Source organism: Erinaceus europaeus, chromosome 8, assembly GCF_950295315.1.
Source record: "Erinaceus europaeus chromosome 8, mEriEur2.1, whole genome shotgun sequence".
Taxonomy (NCBI): domain Eukaryota; kingdom Metazoa; phylum Chordata; class Mammalia; order Eulipotyphla; family Erinaceidae; genus Erinaceus; species Erinaceus europaeus.
In genome coordinates, this window is record NC_080169.1 from 1859444 (window position 1) to 1877119 (window position 17676).

Here is a 17676-nt window from a genome sequence, read left to right on the forward strand (position 1 = left end):
TCAGGCTTCAAAAATGCACATAGACAGCATGAGAAAAACCTTATGCCTTCTCAAAGACCTGACAGCTTAAGCCCCAAACTAGCCTCCTTGTGATGATCTGGGTAAGCACGTGTGCATTGGGACTGATCACAGAGACATGCGAGCAGTACGGCTTCTGTGACATTTTTAGTCTCCAGGCTATCAGTGGGGTGCAGTGCTGGCGTTAGGAATCCACTGCTGCGCCTGGTGACCATTCTTTCCATTTTACTGGATAGGACAGACAGAAATTGAGAGAGGAAGGGGAGAGAAAGAGGGAGAGAGAAAGAGAGAGACATCTGCAGACCTGCTTCGCTTCCTGTAAAGCATCTCCCTCTGCAGGTGGGAAAGAAGTACATCTGGGAGAGGAAGAAAGATGTCTTCTTGTGAGTTCAGACTCACCAGAACAGATACAGCAGCTGCCAAGCAAAGAAAAAAGTCACCGTCACATCTGACATGTAATGTTGGAGTTCCTGTGTAGGTACTTACTGCCACTCCCGTCTTATAGAGCAGATAATGCACGGTCTGGGTGACGTCAGCGGCATGCATCAAGTTGTGGTAAGGATTTTTATGCTTGCTGTAGCCTACTTCCAGGGCTTCCACAAACGAGACGAGTGCAGATATGGGAATCTGAAGGGGAACAGGGAGGTTCATTAGTCAGTGACTTAGTCATGTTACGTGAGGAGACAGAAGTTGAATCAGCTCTGCCTCCACTATTCCAGTGCCACCTGAGGAACTCGGAACTTCTTAACATTTCTAAGTGAAACACTGAAATTTTTCCTTTTCTTTTTGGAAATCTAAAAGGAGCTGCAAAGTTTAGGAACAGCCCAAGAAAATAAGACAGAATTGCCCCAAAGAAGTACAGGGCAACTACCCCAGTAGGGAAAGATAGAAACAGGCTGGGGGTGTGGAGCCACCTGCCAAGGCCCAGGTCTAGCAGAGAAACAATCAAAGCCAGGCCCTCTACCTTCTGCTCCCCATAAAGAATTTGGGTCCATTCTTCCAGGGGGGATGTTAGAGGAAGATGACCAGAGGGCTCTCAACTCCAATTTCATCAGGACCCAGAGATAGAAGAGGAAAAATGGAAGGATGTTTGGATGTAGTACCAGGTGTATGTATGACTCAGAAAGAGAAGATAGGACCTTAAAAATGGGCAGATACATACAAACACAGACATTCAAAGAAACAACCATGTATGTTACACACCTGAAACAGCAAAGGAAATCCTCAGGGCATGTGTCCTATGTGGGGGCAGAAGCAGGCTATGTTTCCTGTTCATTCTGTGTGATGTATTCTTTGGGCCTTGGAATCTGGAATAACATTTCCAGCAAGTCTAACTACTTTTCTGTCTCTCTCCCTGTGTGTGTGTGTTCCTTCTAACCTAATCCTAAGTGAAATATGCATTACACACACACTTTCTTATCCTGTGTGGCAAAAAGTGAAGAATAGTAACAGAACGCCTGTCCAAAGCTAGGGGCCCTAGGAAGTGTGCACTGTATCAGTCTTCTGAAGCAGTTTCTTGTTCTACAGTGAGTTGTCAAGTCTCCACTTCCCTCTGGACAGCGAGCTCCACAGGTACAGGACTGGTGAAAAGTTCCCATCATGCAGCAGTTCACGGCAGAAGCTGCTCAGCCCCGATACTCACCGGGGGTCATTTTTGGACCCACGGTGAAAAGACTATCTGGATCGTAACTCACGATCTGACAAGTGTGCAGAGCTGTTGTTTTTAAGTTAGACACTGACCTTGAAACGGCTGATCAGATCGTAGCGTGTGAGTAGTTCGTAGAAAATGAATTTCAGTGCATGATCCCCACTGGCTTCATTGAGGGAAAAGACATCAAAGGACCACTTGTCCACATCCTGCGGGAAAAGAGAATATTAGTCTCGGGCCGCTCACACATCCCTCAGGCTGTTCCCTCTGACATCAGCTAGTGACTGTCACCTGCGATGTCACAGTCTGAGACTGGAGTGCCCTTTTTTCTTGCAAACCATTCTCCTTCCTGGTAGAACTGCACAGAATTTCTTTTTTTAAAAAAATATTTTAATTTTTCATTATTGGATAGAGACAGAGAGAAACTGAGAGATGAGGAGATAGACAGGAAGAGAGACAGAGAGACACCTGCAGCCTGCTTCACCACTTGTGAAGCTTTCCCCTTGCATGTAGGGACCAGGGGCTTGAACCTGGGCCAGGTGTGCCACCACTGAGCCCCTAAATTTCCTGAGGAAGTATTAACTAGTTTTACCTGTGATGTGAACATCTATAATTTATTGAGTGACTACTACAGCGTCTGGCCTTGTGATCAGTGATCATTATGTTATTTATCCTGACAACCATTCTAAGTGATAGACATTAGTCTATACGTTACAGAAGAGAAAAATGGAAAGCTATCTATTCTCCCAGAGGTTTGTCTGGATAGGTGCTTAGGGATATACCTGAGAAATAGTTCACTACAAATGCACCTTCAGCTGATATCTAAGTGTGGACTTTTATCACCAGGCTCTTCAGCTACCACTACGAAAAAATGCGGATTTGTAAGTCACTCATGACTGCTTAGAAAGGTTTCCTACTCTTTTTCTCTGAAATTTACAGCAGAGATTATTTTTAAAAACAACTTTGCGGGAGTCAGGCGGTCGCACAGCGGGCTAAGCACACATGGTGCAACGTCCAAGGACCAGCGTAAGGATCCCAGTTCGAGCCCCCCGCTCCCCACCTACAGGGGAGTCGCTTCACAGGCGGTAAAGCAGGTCTGCAGGTGTCTCTCTCCCCCTCTCTGTCGTCCTCTCATCTCTCCATTTCTCTCTAACAATGATGGCATCAATAATAATAATGACAACAACAATGAAAATAAGGGCAACTAAAGGGAAAGTAAATCAAAATTAAAAAAAAAATTTTAGGATACTGTTTCTTTTTTCCTTTTTTTTTTTTCTCTTTTTGCATAGAAGCTGGTAATCTAGGACCTACGTGTGAACAACTTTATATGAATATTTTTTTTGTACTTGGTTTACTTAGGTTGGTATGATACATGCTATTTAAGTTCTTTGAACACTGTGGATCTCCCTAATGTGTATGAATGACTGAGGCTTTTAAATTAAGGGACGTCTGTGTGAATAAAGTTATTTGATGGGATCAAAAAAAATTTTTTTAAATAAAATGAAATTATAAAAAAAGCAACTTCTGAATTTATTTTTCATGTTGTTATTATCTATTCCAACTAATTTAGGCACATAGATACTATTTTGAGGTATGATTAAGATTTCAAAGTATATTTAGTTTCTCTACTCTTAAAATTCTCCAGCTTAATAAGGGCAAGAGACCAGCACACTTTAATGATGACTCTTTAGTCACTACCAGGTCACCCCATCATCCAGGGCCCTAGTCAGGGAGTCCTGCGATTCCCACACAGACATGATGGGTTTAGACCTCTAACAGATCCCTCTCGCCTCTGTCACTGGTCATCTCCATCAGGAACAACATAGTCGACCCTCTTGTGGGCCTCTACAGGACCTTGCCCTCAATGTGGATCAACAATGGTAGGGACTGCCCCATTCTCTGAAGGGAGGTTGGACCAAAATAGTCCACCACTCAGAGAAGATGGGTCCAGCATTGGGTACAGCCTAGAATGTTCCCAGCTGTGACCACAGAATGCAGCTCAGACCTACAGGGATGCAGAGGTTACACAGGCTGCTGTGCTGAATATGGGCCCCAGATCAGATCCATGGGGTTTACACTAACAATATTTATATGCTTTCCCCATATTTGGGAGCTACCCTCTTCCCTGACCCAGCTTTCTAGTCCTATTTCCAACCCTGACACCTTCTCCCCAGACAATGCCTTCGGTCCACCTGCATGTTAGCTGTCAGGCTCAAGCAGGATCTCATGGAACATACCTAAAATAGACTTCTTAGCTTTTTCCAAAATGGAGACCCCAAATCTCATCTTTTCTATTCATATCTTTAGGTTCCTATTAAACAATTTGTTCTGATTTATATATTAATGCTTTTTCAGCCACCAAGTTGCAGATGCTACCAGGATGCCAACCTGACTTCCCTGGGCAGATGACCTCACCACTGTGTCCTGGAACCTCCCCTCCCCAGAGCCCTGTCCCACTAGGGACAGACAGAGACAGGCTGGGGGTGTGGGTCCACCTGCCAACACCCATGTCCAGCAGAGAAGCAATGACAGAAGCCAGAGCTCCCACCTTCTGCTCCCCACAATGATCCTGGGTCCAGACTCGCAGAGGGATAAAGAATAGGGGAGCTTTCAAGGGAGGGGATGAGACATAGAACTCTGGTGATGGGAACTGTGTGGAATTGTATGCCTCATATCCTATGGTCTTATCGATCATTATTAAATTAATAAAATAAAATTCTCCTGCTTCTTACTGATTTGCTCTTATTCTGTGTTTGAAAATATTAATCCACTTGAAAGTATTCAGAAATGTATGAAAAAAAAATACAAAGTAATGGGCTACTTCAAACTTTTTAGGTTCCCCCCCCCAAATAACTTTTAAGTTCTTTGAGATGTGTTTTCACAATGGAGTTGCTAATCTGGAATCTTAGTCCTCAAATCTGTGAAACAATTTATAGAAAAGAGTATAACTAAGAACTGGCTGAATACACTTTGCCAACATTGTTCTTAAAGTCCAAAGTCTTGCCTATTGACAGCAACTTTGAAATTTATGTAAACATTGTCTCCTGTGCCTTTGACTTAAAAGCAATCAGAGATGTGCCTGAGCAAAGCAACTGTCATGTGGTTTATCTTCTGCCAAAAGTCCCATCTGAACTAACTCCTGACTCAAGATAGTGTACTGCATAGGTACTAGTCAGGACTCAGCAGAGACCAGCTTCAGGTAATTCCCTGGGAGAGATCTTAACTCAGGCCTTCAATGTCCTCACCTCAACTTTCACTGCAGTCATGCTCTCCCTGTCCCTCTCCAAACACCCTAAGATTAATTCTGAATACTAGGACTTTGAAAATATAAATAGAGATGGCAAGGAGTAAATCCTCTCTAGGACCTCATTTTCTGAAAGTCTTACTTGGAATTCTCAGTTTATGTTCTTGGAAACCATGCGGAGGCACTCAGGGAAAAAGTGCTGAATGTCAAGTGACCGAACGATCTTGGCATGGAGGAGGCTGGAATCTGCTTTTTGATTTTTCACAAGCACCTCATCTATCTGTTCTAGGCCTTTCTTCCTCTTTCGCCAAACTTGGCCTAAAGGCCATTGCTGTAGAGAAACTGTATGGACATCCTAAGAGCCTAAGGTTAGGGAAGCCTAAGCATCATCTCCCTCTTGACTTCTGGAGTCCATCAAAGGTATCTCTTCCTAAGTCACAACACTTTGGAGTTTCCAGTAACTACCACACAAAACTCAAATTAGAAATTGCTACACATTTCAAATAGGAAAAAAATTTTTTTTAAAGGAGCAAAAAATGCAAGATATTTCAAACTGCATTGGTGCTAATTAACTACTCTCTCTCTCCCTCTCTCTCTCTCTCTCTCTCTCACCTCCAGGGTTATTGCTGGGGCTCAGTGCCAGCACTACAAATCCACTGCTTCTGGAGCCCATTTCTTCCATTTTATTGGATAGAAAAGAGAGAAATTGAGAGGAGAGGGTAAAATAGAGAGGGAGAGAGAAAGACAGACACCTGCAGACTTGCCTCACCACTTCTGAAGTGACCCCCCTGCAGGTGGGGAGCCAGGGCTCAAACCGGGATCCTTACATGGGACCTTGTGCTTTGCACTATGTGTACCTAACCCGGTGCGTCAGCCCCCAGTCCCATTAATTATTCTCTTAAATGTTGTTTTACACCATGTTCTTACGTTAACCCAAAGGGTTAGTGTGGCAGTAGCATGCTGGTATTCTGCTGAACCGTACTCTCTGAGTCTCTGGGGAAAGTTCTGCAATAGGAGGAAGTGGTAGTGACTCCAGGGTAACTGCCGGCAGGTCAGCAGAAACAGGGCTGCTTTTCACGCGACATAAAGAATATAAAAAAGAGTCTACCTGCGTGGTATCATCAACTCACTTGTAACCCACTAGCATAAAGCCAGCGTCTAGGAAGATGGAAGAACATCACACTGTAAGAAGATGGACGAGAATTTCCCTAATAAATGGGGGGCGGGGGAGGGGACCAGGAGAAACAGCATTCTCAGTCTTATGCTAAAATGACCAACAAATGTGGAGTTAGAGTCAGTACATATTTTTTGTCAAAACCATCTGTGTCTTTTCCCTGAGCAAAAAGCAAACTGCATGCCAATTACGTTTTTTTTGAGTTATTCTGCATAGAAAAGATGTGTTAAGAGAACTATTTCCATACATTCCTTGGTACCAATCAAAGGAGCTAATTAAAGATGAGAGATGCCCTTAATATTCCTAAGAATTTCATTGATTATTTCAAGCTCAATGATGAAAATCAGTGCCACTTCATAGTGGGTGGAATGCAACATTAGTTCTCATGAAGTGATCTCATTGACTGAACGAGGAGTGTCACTGTAAATCACACCGACATACTGAGCATTGGAGTGTGGTTTAAAGAGGAGTGAGGGAAAACGCGTTTCTTCTGGCTCTATCAGTCTTACTTGTCTTGCTCCAGAGGTGACTTAAGAACAGACAGGAGAGAGGGCCTGGTAGTGGCAGTCAGTCAAGCACACACATCACCCTGCACAAGGATGCGGGCTCAAGTCCGCAGGGAAGAAGCCTTATGAGTGCCGAAGCAGGTATGCTGGTGTCTCTCTATCTCTCTTCCTGTCTATCTCCCCTCCCTTCTCAATGTCTATCTTGTCAAATAAAAACCAGAAAGGAGTGGTCCGGGAGTGGCACAGTGATAAGGCTTTGTACTCTCAAGCATGAGGTCCTGAGTTTGATCCCCGGCAGCACATGTGCCAGAGTGATGTCTGGTTCTTTCCTCTCTCCTCCTATCTTTCTCATTAATAAATAAATAAAATATTTTTTAAAAAAATAGAAAGAAAAAAAATACAGAAAAAATGGTCACCAGGAGTAGTGGATTCCTGGTTCGGGCACCAAGCCCCAGCAACAACACTGGTGGGGAAAAAAAAAAAAAAGCAGAACATGAAAAGCTGAGGCTACATATCTGAGTAGATAATGTTTCACAAATTCTGCTGTGAACATCTAAAAGCAACAGAAAGGATGTTGAGTACGTAATCAAAATGACCCCACAGGACACCTTCTTGTTTAGGACACATTAATTAAGAAGCATGGTTCACCTTCAAGAATAAGAACTTTAAGTTAGCTCCTGTAAATGGGACCAGAAACCTTCACCTCTGAGGTTTCAAAGAACGGTGACAATAGCTTTGACTATTGAATACTGAGATGTCTCTGAGCAGCAGCACCTGCATAGGCTCCAGACAACACCCAGCAGCTCAGTGATTGCGAGTCTTAGTACGGATCCATCTTCCAAACTAGAAGCTCAAATGATGTCATGCCACCTTAAACCAACACATGTCTTCAAGACTACAGCTGAACTAGGGTTCTCAGAGAGACCCTACCCACACCCAAATCTTGTCTCACTGGCACTAACTCTGTATTCAACACAATCAAATTCAAATATCTGTATGACTTCCTATGGACTTCTAAGCATGGTGAGAATCTTGGCAGAAGAATGGATTCATGAAAAGGACAGGGTTTGGAGAGGAACCCATTCATACAGTAAAAACAAACAGACAAACAAAAAACACCCCAAACATTTCACTCACCAGCAAATTTGGTTTCAAGCCTCAGTTTTGCCTCTAGTTATCTATGTCTTTAAAAGTACATTCTCAGGGCTGGGTAGTGATGCACCTAGTTGAGTGCAGGCATTACAATGCACAAGGACCCAGGTTCAAGCCTCTGGTCCCTACTAGCAGGGGAAAGCTTACTAAGTGGTGAAGCAGCAAGTGTCTCTCTGTCTCTTTCCCTAGCTCCCCCTCCCTTCTCAATTTATCTTTGTTTCGATCAATAAATCAATGAATTAAAAAAAATCTCCAAATCTTAGTTTCATCATCTAAAACAAATTTCTGACAATTGTATGATCACCAAAGAATATCCTAATGTCTAATATGTGCAAACAGAATAAATCTGATGTATTATGACCAAAGTCAGATTGAGTTCTGTAACACCAGATGATTCTGCAGACAACTAAGCAGTTCTGGGAGAATAAAGAAATAAAAAACAAGGAGAGTTTTTTTGTTTTGTTTTTTTAATAAGCAAGATGAAGGCTAAAAAGACAGTGATGCTCTTAGAAATGATAGGAAAAAATCATGAAGGTAAAAAGCCAGGAATGAATGGGAAAGCCAAATAAATCATAAATGAAAAAAAAAAAAAAGCTTAACTGGACTTGTTTAACTAGGGTACCATGGACACTATAAAACCTATTCATTGTTTCTTTCTTTCTCTCTTTCTTCCTTTATTTTGTAAGGTGGCACCAGGAAATAAACTCAGGGCCTCACACATGCACAACACATTCTCTCAAGCCCACCCCATCCCCTTTCTAAGTCAGAGGAAGAGGAAAGGAGAGAGGGAACAGATACCACAGCGGTGCTTCACCATCCAAGCAAGTCCCTTGGCACTGTCACGCTGCCCCATGTGGTACCCAGGGCCTCAAGTCCAGGACCTGGCAGACAGCAAAGAGCCTGTTGTACTGGGTAAGGGACTGGCATTACCTTTAGTGCTTCGATCACAGCTGGGGGGTAGCTCAGTCCAACCATGTTCGATGTCCGTCTATACATCCTGCCAAAACCAGAGCAGGGGAGGATGCTATGTTATCTTAAAGGGTCAGTAAGGTAAGTAAAATAGCAATAGACATCAAAAAGTCATACTACCTGGAAGCCCAAGGGACCAAAAATTCTTTAATAATCTTTTTGAACAGTCACTCAAGTGGTTTACATGTTCCATTAAAAAGTAGGAGAAACTTAAGAAACAAGAACAGAAGGGAAGCACAAAGCAGAACTTGGATTAGGTTTGGTGTCTTGCACCAAAGCAAAGGACGCTGGGGAGGAGGGCAGGGAGAGGGTGGGGGGCCTGGTGCAGGATGGTAGAGAAGGACCTGAGTTGGGGGTGTTCTGCAGACTCATGTGGAGTTGGGAGACTATAGTCATGCGCCAACGACTGCACTGCAAACCATAAACACACACACACACACACACACACACACACACACACACCCTATGAAATGGTAAAAGAAAAAAATTAATCTAAAACATACATGTTTGGGCAAACACACCTGAGATAGAACTGTCTGGGAGGGGAGGAGCAAAAATCATTGGGGGAAAAATATAAAGTAAATTAATAAAACACACCCTCTCTTCTGCCATCAGTGAGTTCCAAGACAGTATGCAAAGGAGAGTTTTACCCTGATGAAGAACTGTAGGGAACCCACTCAGGAGAGCTTGAATTTTTTTTTTTAATTTATAAAAAGGAAACACTGACAAAAACCATAGGATAAGAGGGCTACAAGGCACACAGTTCCCAGCACCAGAACTCTGTATCCCATCCCCTCCCCTCATTGCTTTCCTATTCTTTATCCCTCTGAGAGCATGGACCCAAGGTCATTGTGGGATGCAGAAGGAAGGAGGAGAGCTTGTTTTTAAAAACTGTCGCAGACCAGAACAAGAACATTCTAGATGAACTCTGAACCAATGGCAGCATTTCTAAAATGTGTCATAATGGGGCTTGACAGTGGCGTGCCTGGTTGAGCGCACACAAGGCCATGTGCAAGGCCCGGATTCAAACTGGGTCCCCGCCTGCAAGGGGGAAGCTTCACAAGTGGTGAAGCAGGGCTGCAGTGTCCCTCTGTCTCCCCCTTCCATCTTGGTTTCTCTCTGTCTCGATCCACTAATAAAATAAATAAATAAAATAAAATAAAAAGGAGAGATACAGAGAAGGGTTTTTTTTGTCATTTCTCATTCAAAACTGTTTTTTAAATAATTATTTAAGAGAGATAAAGAAAGACAGGGATAGAGATGGGAACACCAGAACATCACTCTGCTTTGTGACGGATCAAACTGCAAACCTCACATTTGCAAGTCAGACATCCTACTAGCTGCAAACGTGCTGCACCTCTCTGTTTCTCCCCAGAATTCCCAGTGTTCATAAGCAGATCCCTGAAGTAAGATTTCCAGTTGTGACAAATTGGTGCTCCTTTTTAAAAGCTGCTTTGCTTACTTCAGGACGTCATGAATGTTTCACCACTCCCTAATTGATTTTTAAATTCAGAGAGAGAGAGAGGGAGAGGGAGAGGGAGAGGGAGAGGGAGAGGGAGAGGAAACAGTGCCAGAGGTCCCCTGCCTCCCACCCAGTGATGTGGCATTCTCACGTGGTGCCAGGGCTTGCATCTGGGGTCCTGCACACGTCCCAGCACGTACTCGACCTGGAGAGTTTCTCTCTGTGCCCCCGCTAGCCAGCTACTGAGAGCCATCCATCTTTACCTCTCGACGAATATCCCAGCCTGCACAGCATGGACGATGGTCTTGAACCTGGGCTTCTCCTCGCTCCTCCTGAGCACCATTCCCATCTGCCGCGTGAAGGTGGAGGCCAGCCAGTCCCGGACCTCAGAAGGCACTGCGTCCGACTGTATGTCGCTGAGTTCATCCTCTGTATCCAGGAGTCTCCTGGGCACAAGAAACACACACAGCACAGGGAGATGAAAGGCGAAGTTCTTTCTTCCAAACAGCTGTTTCTTCTCTCCACCCTACCTGCATCCACAGGTGCAAAGAACTCACATAAAGTCAGCTACACACGCACACGCACACGCACACGCACACACTTATAGTCCTTGGCTGGGAAAGCTTGTCACCATTTATTTCATCATTCCTTCCTCCCTCCCCTTCTCTCTCCCTCCCTCCTTCCTTTCTTCTTCCTTCCTCTTCTCTCTCTCTCCCTTCCTTCTTTACTTTTCTTTCATTCCTTCCTTTCTTTCTTCCCTTCCTTCCCTCCTTCCTTCCTTCCTTCCTTCCTTCCTTCCTTCTTTTTACCAGAGCACTGATCAGCTCGGGTTTATGGTGTTGTGGGGGGGACAGAACCTGGGACTTTGGAGCCTCAGGCATGAGAATCTGTTTGTATAACCTTTCAAAGCTATCTACCCCTGCTGGGGCTACAGGTGTTTCTCTTTCTCTCACCCTTTATATCTTTCATCTTGATTTCTCTCTGTCTTATCAAATAAAAGAAAAATAAAATAAAGCATATATTAAGCCCTACTGAAAAGCATTAGAAAACAGGTATCAATGAACATGCCTGTTGCATACAGATATAGCGAGTGCATAGAAGACAAAATGTAACATTTGTGGGATGGGGGATGATGGTATCAAGTTTTCTTTTTTCTTTTTTATTATTTTTTAATTTTTATTTATAAAAAAGGGAACACTGACAAGACCATAGGATGAGAGGGGTACAACTCCACACAATTCCCACCACCAGAACTCTGTATCCCATCCCCTCCCCTGATAGCTTTCCTATTCTTTATCCCTCTGGGAGCATGGACCCAGGGTCACTGTGGGATGCAGAAGGTGGAAGGTCTGGCTTCTGTAATTGCTTCCCTGCTGAACATGGGTGTTGACAGATCGATCCATACTCCCAGCTTGTCTCTCTCTTTCCCTAGTGAGGCGGGGTTCATACTCTATCTTCCACCTGAGGAAGATGGATTCTGAAATTAGGGCAGCTTGGAACGTTCCTACTCATGTCCACAGAATGTGAGTTCAGCTCTACAGGGATGCAGAGGTCACATAGCTGAATATGGGCTCCATACCAAATCAAATCAGTGGGGTTTACAGTCAACAATATTTATACCCTTTTCCCATATTTGGGAGCTACTCTCTTCCCTGATCCAACTTTCTGGTCCTTTTCCAGCCATGACATCATCTCCCCCAGACAATAACTTGGGTCCACCTGCATATCAGATGTCAGGCTCAGAAAAAAATCAATCAAACAAGCAATTAAAAAAAAAAAACTAGTATAGTCAAGTTTTCTTAAATGAGGAAGCAAACATGTCACTAAAATTTGAATCACACAATCCTTAGATTACTGGGCGATCTTTTCCGACTACGATGTGGCAGAATACGTAAGACATCACAAGTGCTGGCAGAAGAACCTGACTGAAAAAAAAAAACCTTCAATATTTGCCATTTCAATATTTTTCAAGGGAAAAGCAATTCCATTCCATCCAAGTGCATATCACAGCTGGGGCTGCTCTGATGCTTGTGGGTAATCTACATGGAAGGATTCTGCTAAGAAAATCATCATGGAGAAAATTGCAGGAGGAACGCTGGGAACTCGAGGGAACAGATTATTCTGAATTTCTCCAGGACCTTCCATTTACGGGTAGATATTCTGAAGAAAAAAATCAGCATAACTCTATGCTGAGGTTAACGCTACACAGTAATTGCACTGGAACTTTGCATTTAAAAGAAAAAGCCTTTAAGAGGGTCCACGATGCTGTTCCTGAGGGAGAGAGGGCTCTCTGTTAGAGGTCTAGGCTACCTAATATAGACCTACTAGCATTCTCCTAGCTAATTCCAAAATGAGTACTAAACAATTTGTCTTGCTTTATATCTTAATGCTTTTCAGCCACCAAGTTGCAGATGCTACCATGACACCAACCTGACTTCCCTGGGCAGACGACCTCACCTATGTGTCCTGGAACCCCACCTCCCTGGAGCCCTGTCCCACTAGAGAAGGAAAGAAACAGACTGGGAGTATGGATCCACCTGCCAACATCCATGTCCAGTGGGAAGCCAGAACTCCCACCTTCTGCTCCCCATAATGATCCTGGCTCCATACCCCCAGGGGGAAAAAGAACAGGGAAGCTTCCAACAGAGGGGATGGGATACAGAACTCTGGTGGTGTGAATTGTGTGAAATTGTACCCCTCTTATCTGATGATCTTGTCAATCATTATTAAATAATAAAAAATAAAAGAAAAAGCCTTACCCAATATTTTTAAACTACTTTTTCTCCTCTTGCTTTATCTCACATCATTGTCACAATGGCCATATGTGATCAATTTTATTAGTACTTTTCATAGAGAATCGACAGAGGAGGGGGTTGACATACCTGGTTAAGTGCATATAGTATGAAGCGAAGGACCCAGGTTCAAGACCTCTGCTCCTCACCTGAAGGGGGACACTTCATAAACAGCAAAGCAGGTCTGCAGGTGTCTTTCTCTCTCCCTCTCTGTCTCCCACTCCCAACTCAGTCTCTCTCTGTCCTGTTCAATAAAATGGAAAAATGGCCACCAGGAGCAGTGGATTCATAGTTCTGGCACTGAGCCCCAGCTATAACCCTGGACAAGAAAGAGAGAAACGACAGAAGATACATAGCTTTTCAAATCTATCCCTTTTGCCTGTGAAAACTAAGGTTTTGTAACAATTCCTTTATTTATTATTCTGTTTTACCCCACACTTGTCATGGGAGACAATTTCAGAAAATCCACTAAGCAGAAAGCTAACAGCACTGCACTGATTCCGTCATGGCCAGCTCACCTGGTCTCATCGATGTACACAGACTCCAGCACTGTGGCTGCATACTCCAGATTCTTCTTAAGATCAGCCACCGAAGCCTCCCCTCTCTCTAACTGTTTGACCAAAGACCGTAACCTAGCAGGGAAAAAAAAAGATATGATTTAATTATAATAAAGGAGACAAAGAATTCTTTCATTATAGTGACACATGTTGATAGAATGTTGATTTCTCTCATTATATACAAGCGGAAAAATACAAGTCTAAAAATGGGGCTGACATGGACAGGTGATGGGTAAAGAAATTAAGTTATGGGTGGCATGGAGGGGCACTGAGTTCCTGCTGTATGATGTGGGGGGACCTAGGTCAGGGGAGTCTCTTCAGACACCTATCAGAGGGAGATGAGGGGTTGTGCCTAGGTGTCAACAGCCATACTGCCACCCCCTCACCACCAATATCCACACACAGGACACAGATTCAATGGAGCACTACAGAGCAGCTGAAACAGATGACACTGCGCCCTTCAGGATGGAGCTGGAGGTGGTCATGCTCAGTGAAATGAGGGAGGGAGTGAAGGGCCAGTACTCGAGGATCTCACTCATATGACGAATATACAGAATCGAAACACATGAACTTGAACATAGGGGAAAAAATAGGAAGCAACAGGTTAAGCGCATGTGGCTCGAAGCACAAGGAGCAGTGTAAGGATCCTGGTTCAAGCCCCTGGCTCCCCAACTGCAGGCGGGTCACTTATAGACAGTGAAGCAGGTCTGCAGGTGTCTGTCCTTCTCTCCCCCTCTCTGCCCCTCTTCCTCTCTCCATTTAGCTCTGTCCTATCCAACAAAAATAACAGCAATAACAACAATAAAGCAACAAAAAAATGGGGAAAAGCAGCCTCCGGAAGCAGTGGATTTGTAGTGCAAGCACTGAGCCCCAGCAATAACCCTGAGGCAATATATATCTATATATGAAAGCCTCAACAGTGGCACCTAGTTGAGCGCACATGTTATAATGTGCAAGGATCAGGATTCGAGCCCCTAGTCCCCACCTGCAAGGGGAAAGCTTTGCAAGTAGTGAAGCAGGGCTGCAGGTGTCTCTCTGTCTCTCTATCTATCTATCTATCTATCTATCTCCCCCTTTTCTCTCTATTTCTGGCTATCTCTAGCCAATAAATAAATAAAACTAAAAAAAATTTTAATAGAGAAAAACAGGTAGTCAACTCATCTCTAAGAACTTGTAGAAACTATGATACTTATTGTTGGTGGGGGAGGGCACAGGGTTTTTTTGGTGGGAAAGGTGTGGAACCATATCCCTATTATTTGTAAATCACCATTAAAAATTACAAAAATAAAGATAAGCCTGACTAGTATTTCTCAAAAGAGCAAGTTTTCAGATAAGTGCAGAAAATGTTGCCACTGTAAAGCAAAACCAAAAATACTGAGTAGTATCTTTTTAGAAATAGAGCAATATTCAAGTAACACTGCTTTGTACTATAATACAGCTGTTCATAGGCACACAAATCTGGTGAAGTCCAAGATTTTAAGCTGGTCTCCACAAGACACTCAACACTGGAAACAGATTATTTCGGTTGAGCACAATCAAGCCTGTGCGATCGGAGGAGAAGCTCTTGTCTTTCCTGTAATCCTGTTGCCCTATAGACCTTTCCCCTGCCCCTAACCAAATAAGTGAGCACCGCTTCCATTCGAGGCCCAGAACATGAAGTCTGAAGGAGTCGTATGCGGGTGTAGGTTTCCTGATAAACGCCGTTCTATCTGAGAAACCCATCTTTCCTGTCAGAGGAGAGATGAAGCCATCATCTCCTTCTCAGCTGAAGTCCCCTTCTCTCCTTTGTGCCCCTGGACTCCTGACCTCATTCCTGATTTCAGATGTAAACCATTTTCTCCCCAGTAGGAAGCAGAGCCTGCAAAATCACGGCTGTTCCTTCTTGATCATGTTATTAAATTGCTTTTCCTCTTGTTAGCCTGATACTGTTCTTCTTATCCGTCTAGCTTGAGACGAACGCAGGGGAGTGGTAACTGCTCCTCTGTGTCCCTGCAGTGGTTCGCTGCCAGTCATCATCTCTATACACAACTCTGCTCAATGGCAAAAAAATATATATATATATATCTACTTTCTGTTCTTCGCTGTACTGTTGACAGTTTTGCCTGATTTTTTTTAAAAAATCATTATTATCTTTATTTATTTATTGGATAGAGACCGTCAGAAACCAAGCGGGGAGGGGAGATAGAGAGGGAGAGAGACAGAGAGAGACCTGCAGCCCTGCTTCACCACTCGTGAAGCTTTCCCCCTGTAGGTGGGAACTAGGGCTTGAACCTGGGTCCTTGTGCCCTGTAATGTGAGCACTTAACCAGGTACATCACCACTTAGCCCCTCCAATTTTGCCTAACTGATCTAAGAGTTTGCACACTGTAAATGAGATTACTTTTAAATTTTTCCCTTGTAATCTCATATATAAAGCATAGCCAGCAACACTATCAAACACCATATGGGATTCTACTATGTTGAGGTGTGACCACAGAGAACAGCTACCTCATTGCCCAAAGATACTTTCAGGTAAATGGGAGACGGAGACGACCACAGTAACCCTGGAGAGCTTCTGAAAGTGTATGCGATGGCAGAAAGATTTCCTCTGGGAGCAGATAAGTACCCCGTCTTTAAAAAAGGAGACTGATCATGCTACCAAGCTCCAGCAAAAATTTACTAGAGTCATGGGTGCCTAGGAACATACCAAAAATAGACTTCCTAACCTCTTTCCACCCTAAAATTCCTATACCCATCTGATGATCTATTCCTACTTTATGGTTCCTACTGATTAAACATTTTGTCCTGCTTTATATCTTACTGCTACTTTTCAGCCACCAAGTTGCAGATGCTACCATGACACCATCCTGACTTCCCTGGGCAGACGACCTCACCCATGAGTCCTGGAACCTCCCCTCCCCAGAGCCCTGCCCCACTAGGGAAAGACAGAAACAGGCTGGGGGATGGATCCATTTGCCAACACCCATGTCCAGCAGAGAAGCAATGACAGCCGCCAGATTCCCACCTTCTGCATCCTATAAAGAAATTTGGTCCAGACTCCTAAAGGGGGAGAAATGACAGGGGGAAGATGACCAGAGGGCTCGGAACTCTAATTCCATCAGGACCCAAAGAGAGATGAGGGAGAAAAAGGAAAGACATTTGGAAGTAACAATAGCTAGAGGTGTGACTAAAAAAGGAACAGAAGGCAGAATCATAGAAAAAAATGGGCACAAAATGTAAAAATATAGACAGTTATATAAATAATAGTCAGCCCATATCTGTGACCTTGAGAGAACCGCTGCAGTTTCCAGTGGTTGGAGTGGGGACAAAGAGCCCTGGTGGTGGGAAAGGTGTGGAATTAGACCCCTATTATCTCATAATTTTGTAAATCAATAGTAAGTCACTAAAAAATGTTTGAAAAATAACTTCTGCTGAGAGAGAGACTGGATTATAAACCAAGGTACTAAAGATAAGACCTGTTCCATTGTTACTTAAGTTGCAGATTATGTAATAGCAATGACTGAAAAGCAAGTCTTTCTCTTATTTATATGGACATTACGACCACACACACACACACACACAAAAGAACTTAGCATCAAAGTCCAGTATCTGAGAGCACTGCAAACAGCACCAACATTTGGAGAATAGAGCAAATTTTCAGGCTGTTTAACAGCCAGCAAAGGCTAGAATAGAAACTTTGAAGACAACCTTTGATTTGAGTTATACGTCACAGCAGACCAGCTATGCAGTACTAGCTCTGAGTGCCAACTCCACAAGGGAAATGCAACCACCCAGTTTCCTAAGCGAATAAAACGATGAAGTCACAGTGGTAGGATACAGTTACGTTGACTGATTCTGTCAGCTGATACACTTAGACCAACTCTGTGACCAGTGGTGGTGGTGGTTTTTCTGCTTCACTGTGATACAATTGTGTCAATCGATAGTGTCCTGTGTGATTATCTGATACACATACATACTGCTGAGTGATTAACAAGCGAGACCTAACAGAGCCATCAGCTCACATCAATACAACTGCAGGTGCTACAAAAACATTGAAGATGTACATTCTCTCAGCGGTCAAGTCCCATACTGCCGACGATCGCCCCTCTACCCGAGATTCCCAGGACTTACTGATCCCATAACTGCAAGTTTGTGAGTGAGCCTTCTCACCACCT

The 17676-nt window shown here is 43.7% G+C and overlaps 1 protein-coding gene across 9 annotated transcripts in view; it reads right to left on the reverse strand.

Annotated features, from left to right (window-relative positions):
- The window catches only part of PDE1C (phosphodiesterase 1C), a 432015-nt gene that overhangs the window by 126089 nt on the left and 288250 nt on the right, over positions 1 to 17676 (reverse strand). For all 9 annotated transcript variants that reach the window (XR_009551116.1, XR_009551115.1, XM_060195824.1 and 6 more), the window contains 5 exons: positions 13484 to 13597; positions 10437 to 10619; positions 8673 to 8739; positions 1759 to 1875; positions 505 to 645 (listed from right to left, as the gene is read on the reverse strand). Coding sequence is in view for 7 of the 9 variants with exons in the window: in XM_060195824.1 (XP_060051807.1) it covers positions 505 to 645; positions 1759 to 1875; positions 8673 to 8739; positions 10437 to 10619; positions 13484 to 13597 (622 nt within the window). In the remaining 2 variants the exon portion in view is untranslated. The remainder of the gene's footprint in view (positions 1 to 504; positions 646 to 1758; positions 1876 to 8672; positions 8740 to 10436; positions 10620 to 13483; positions 13598 to 17676) is intronic.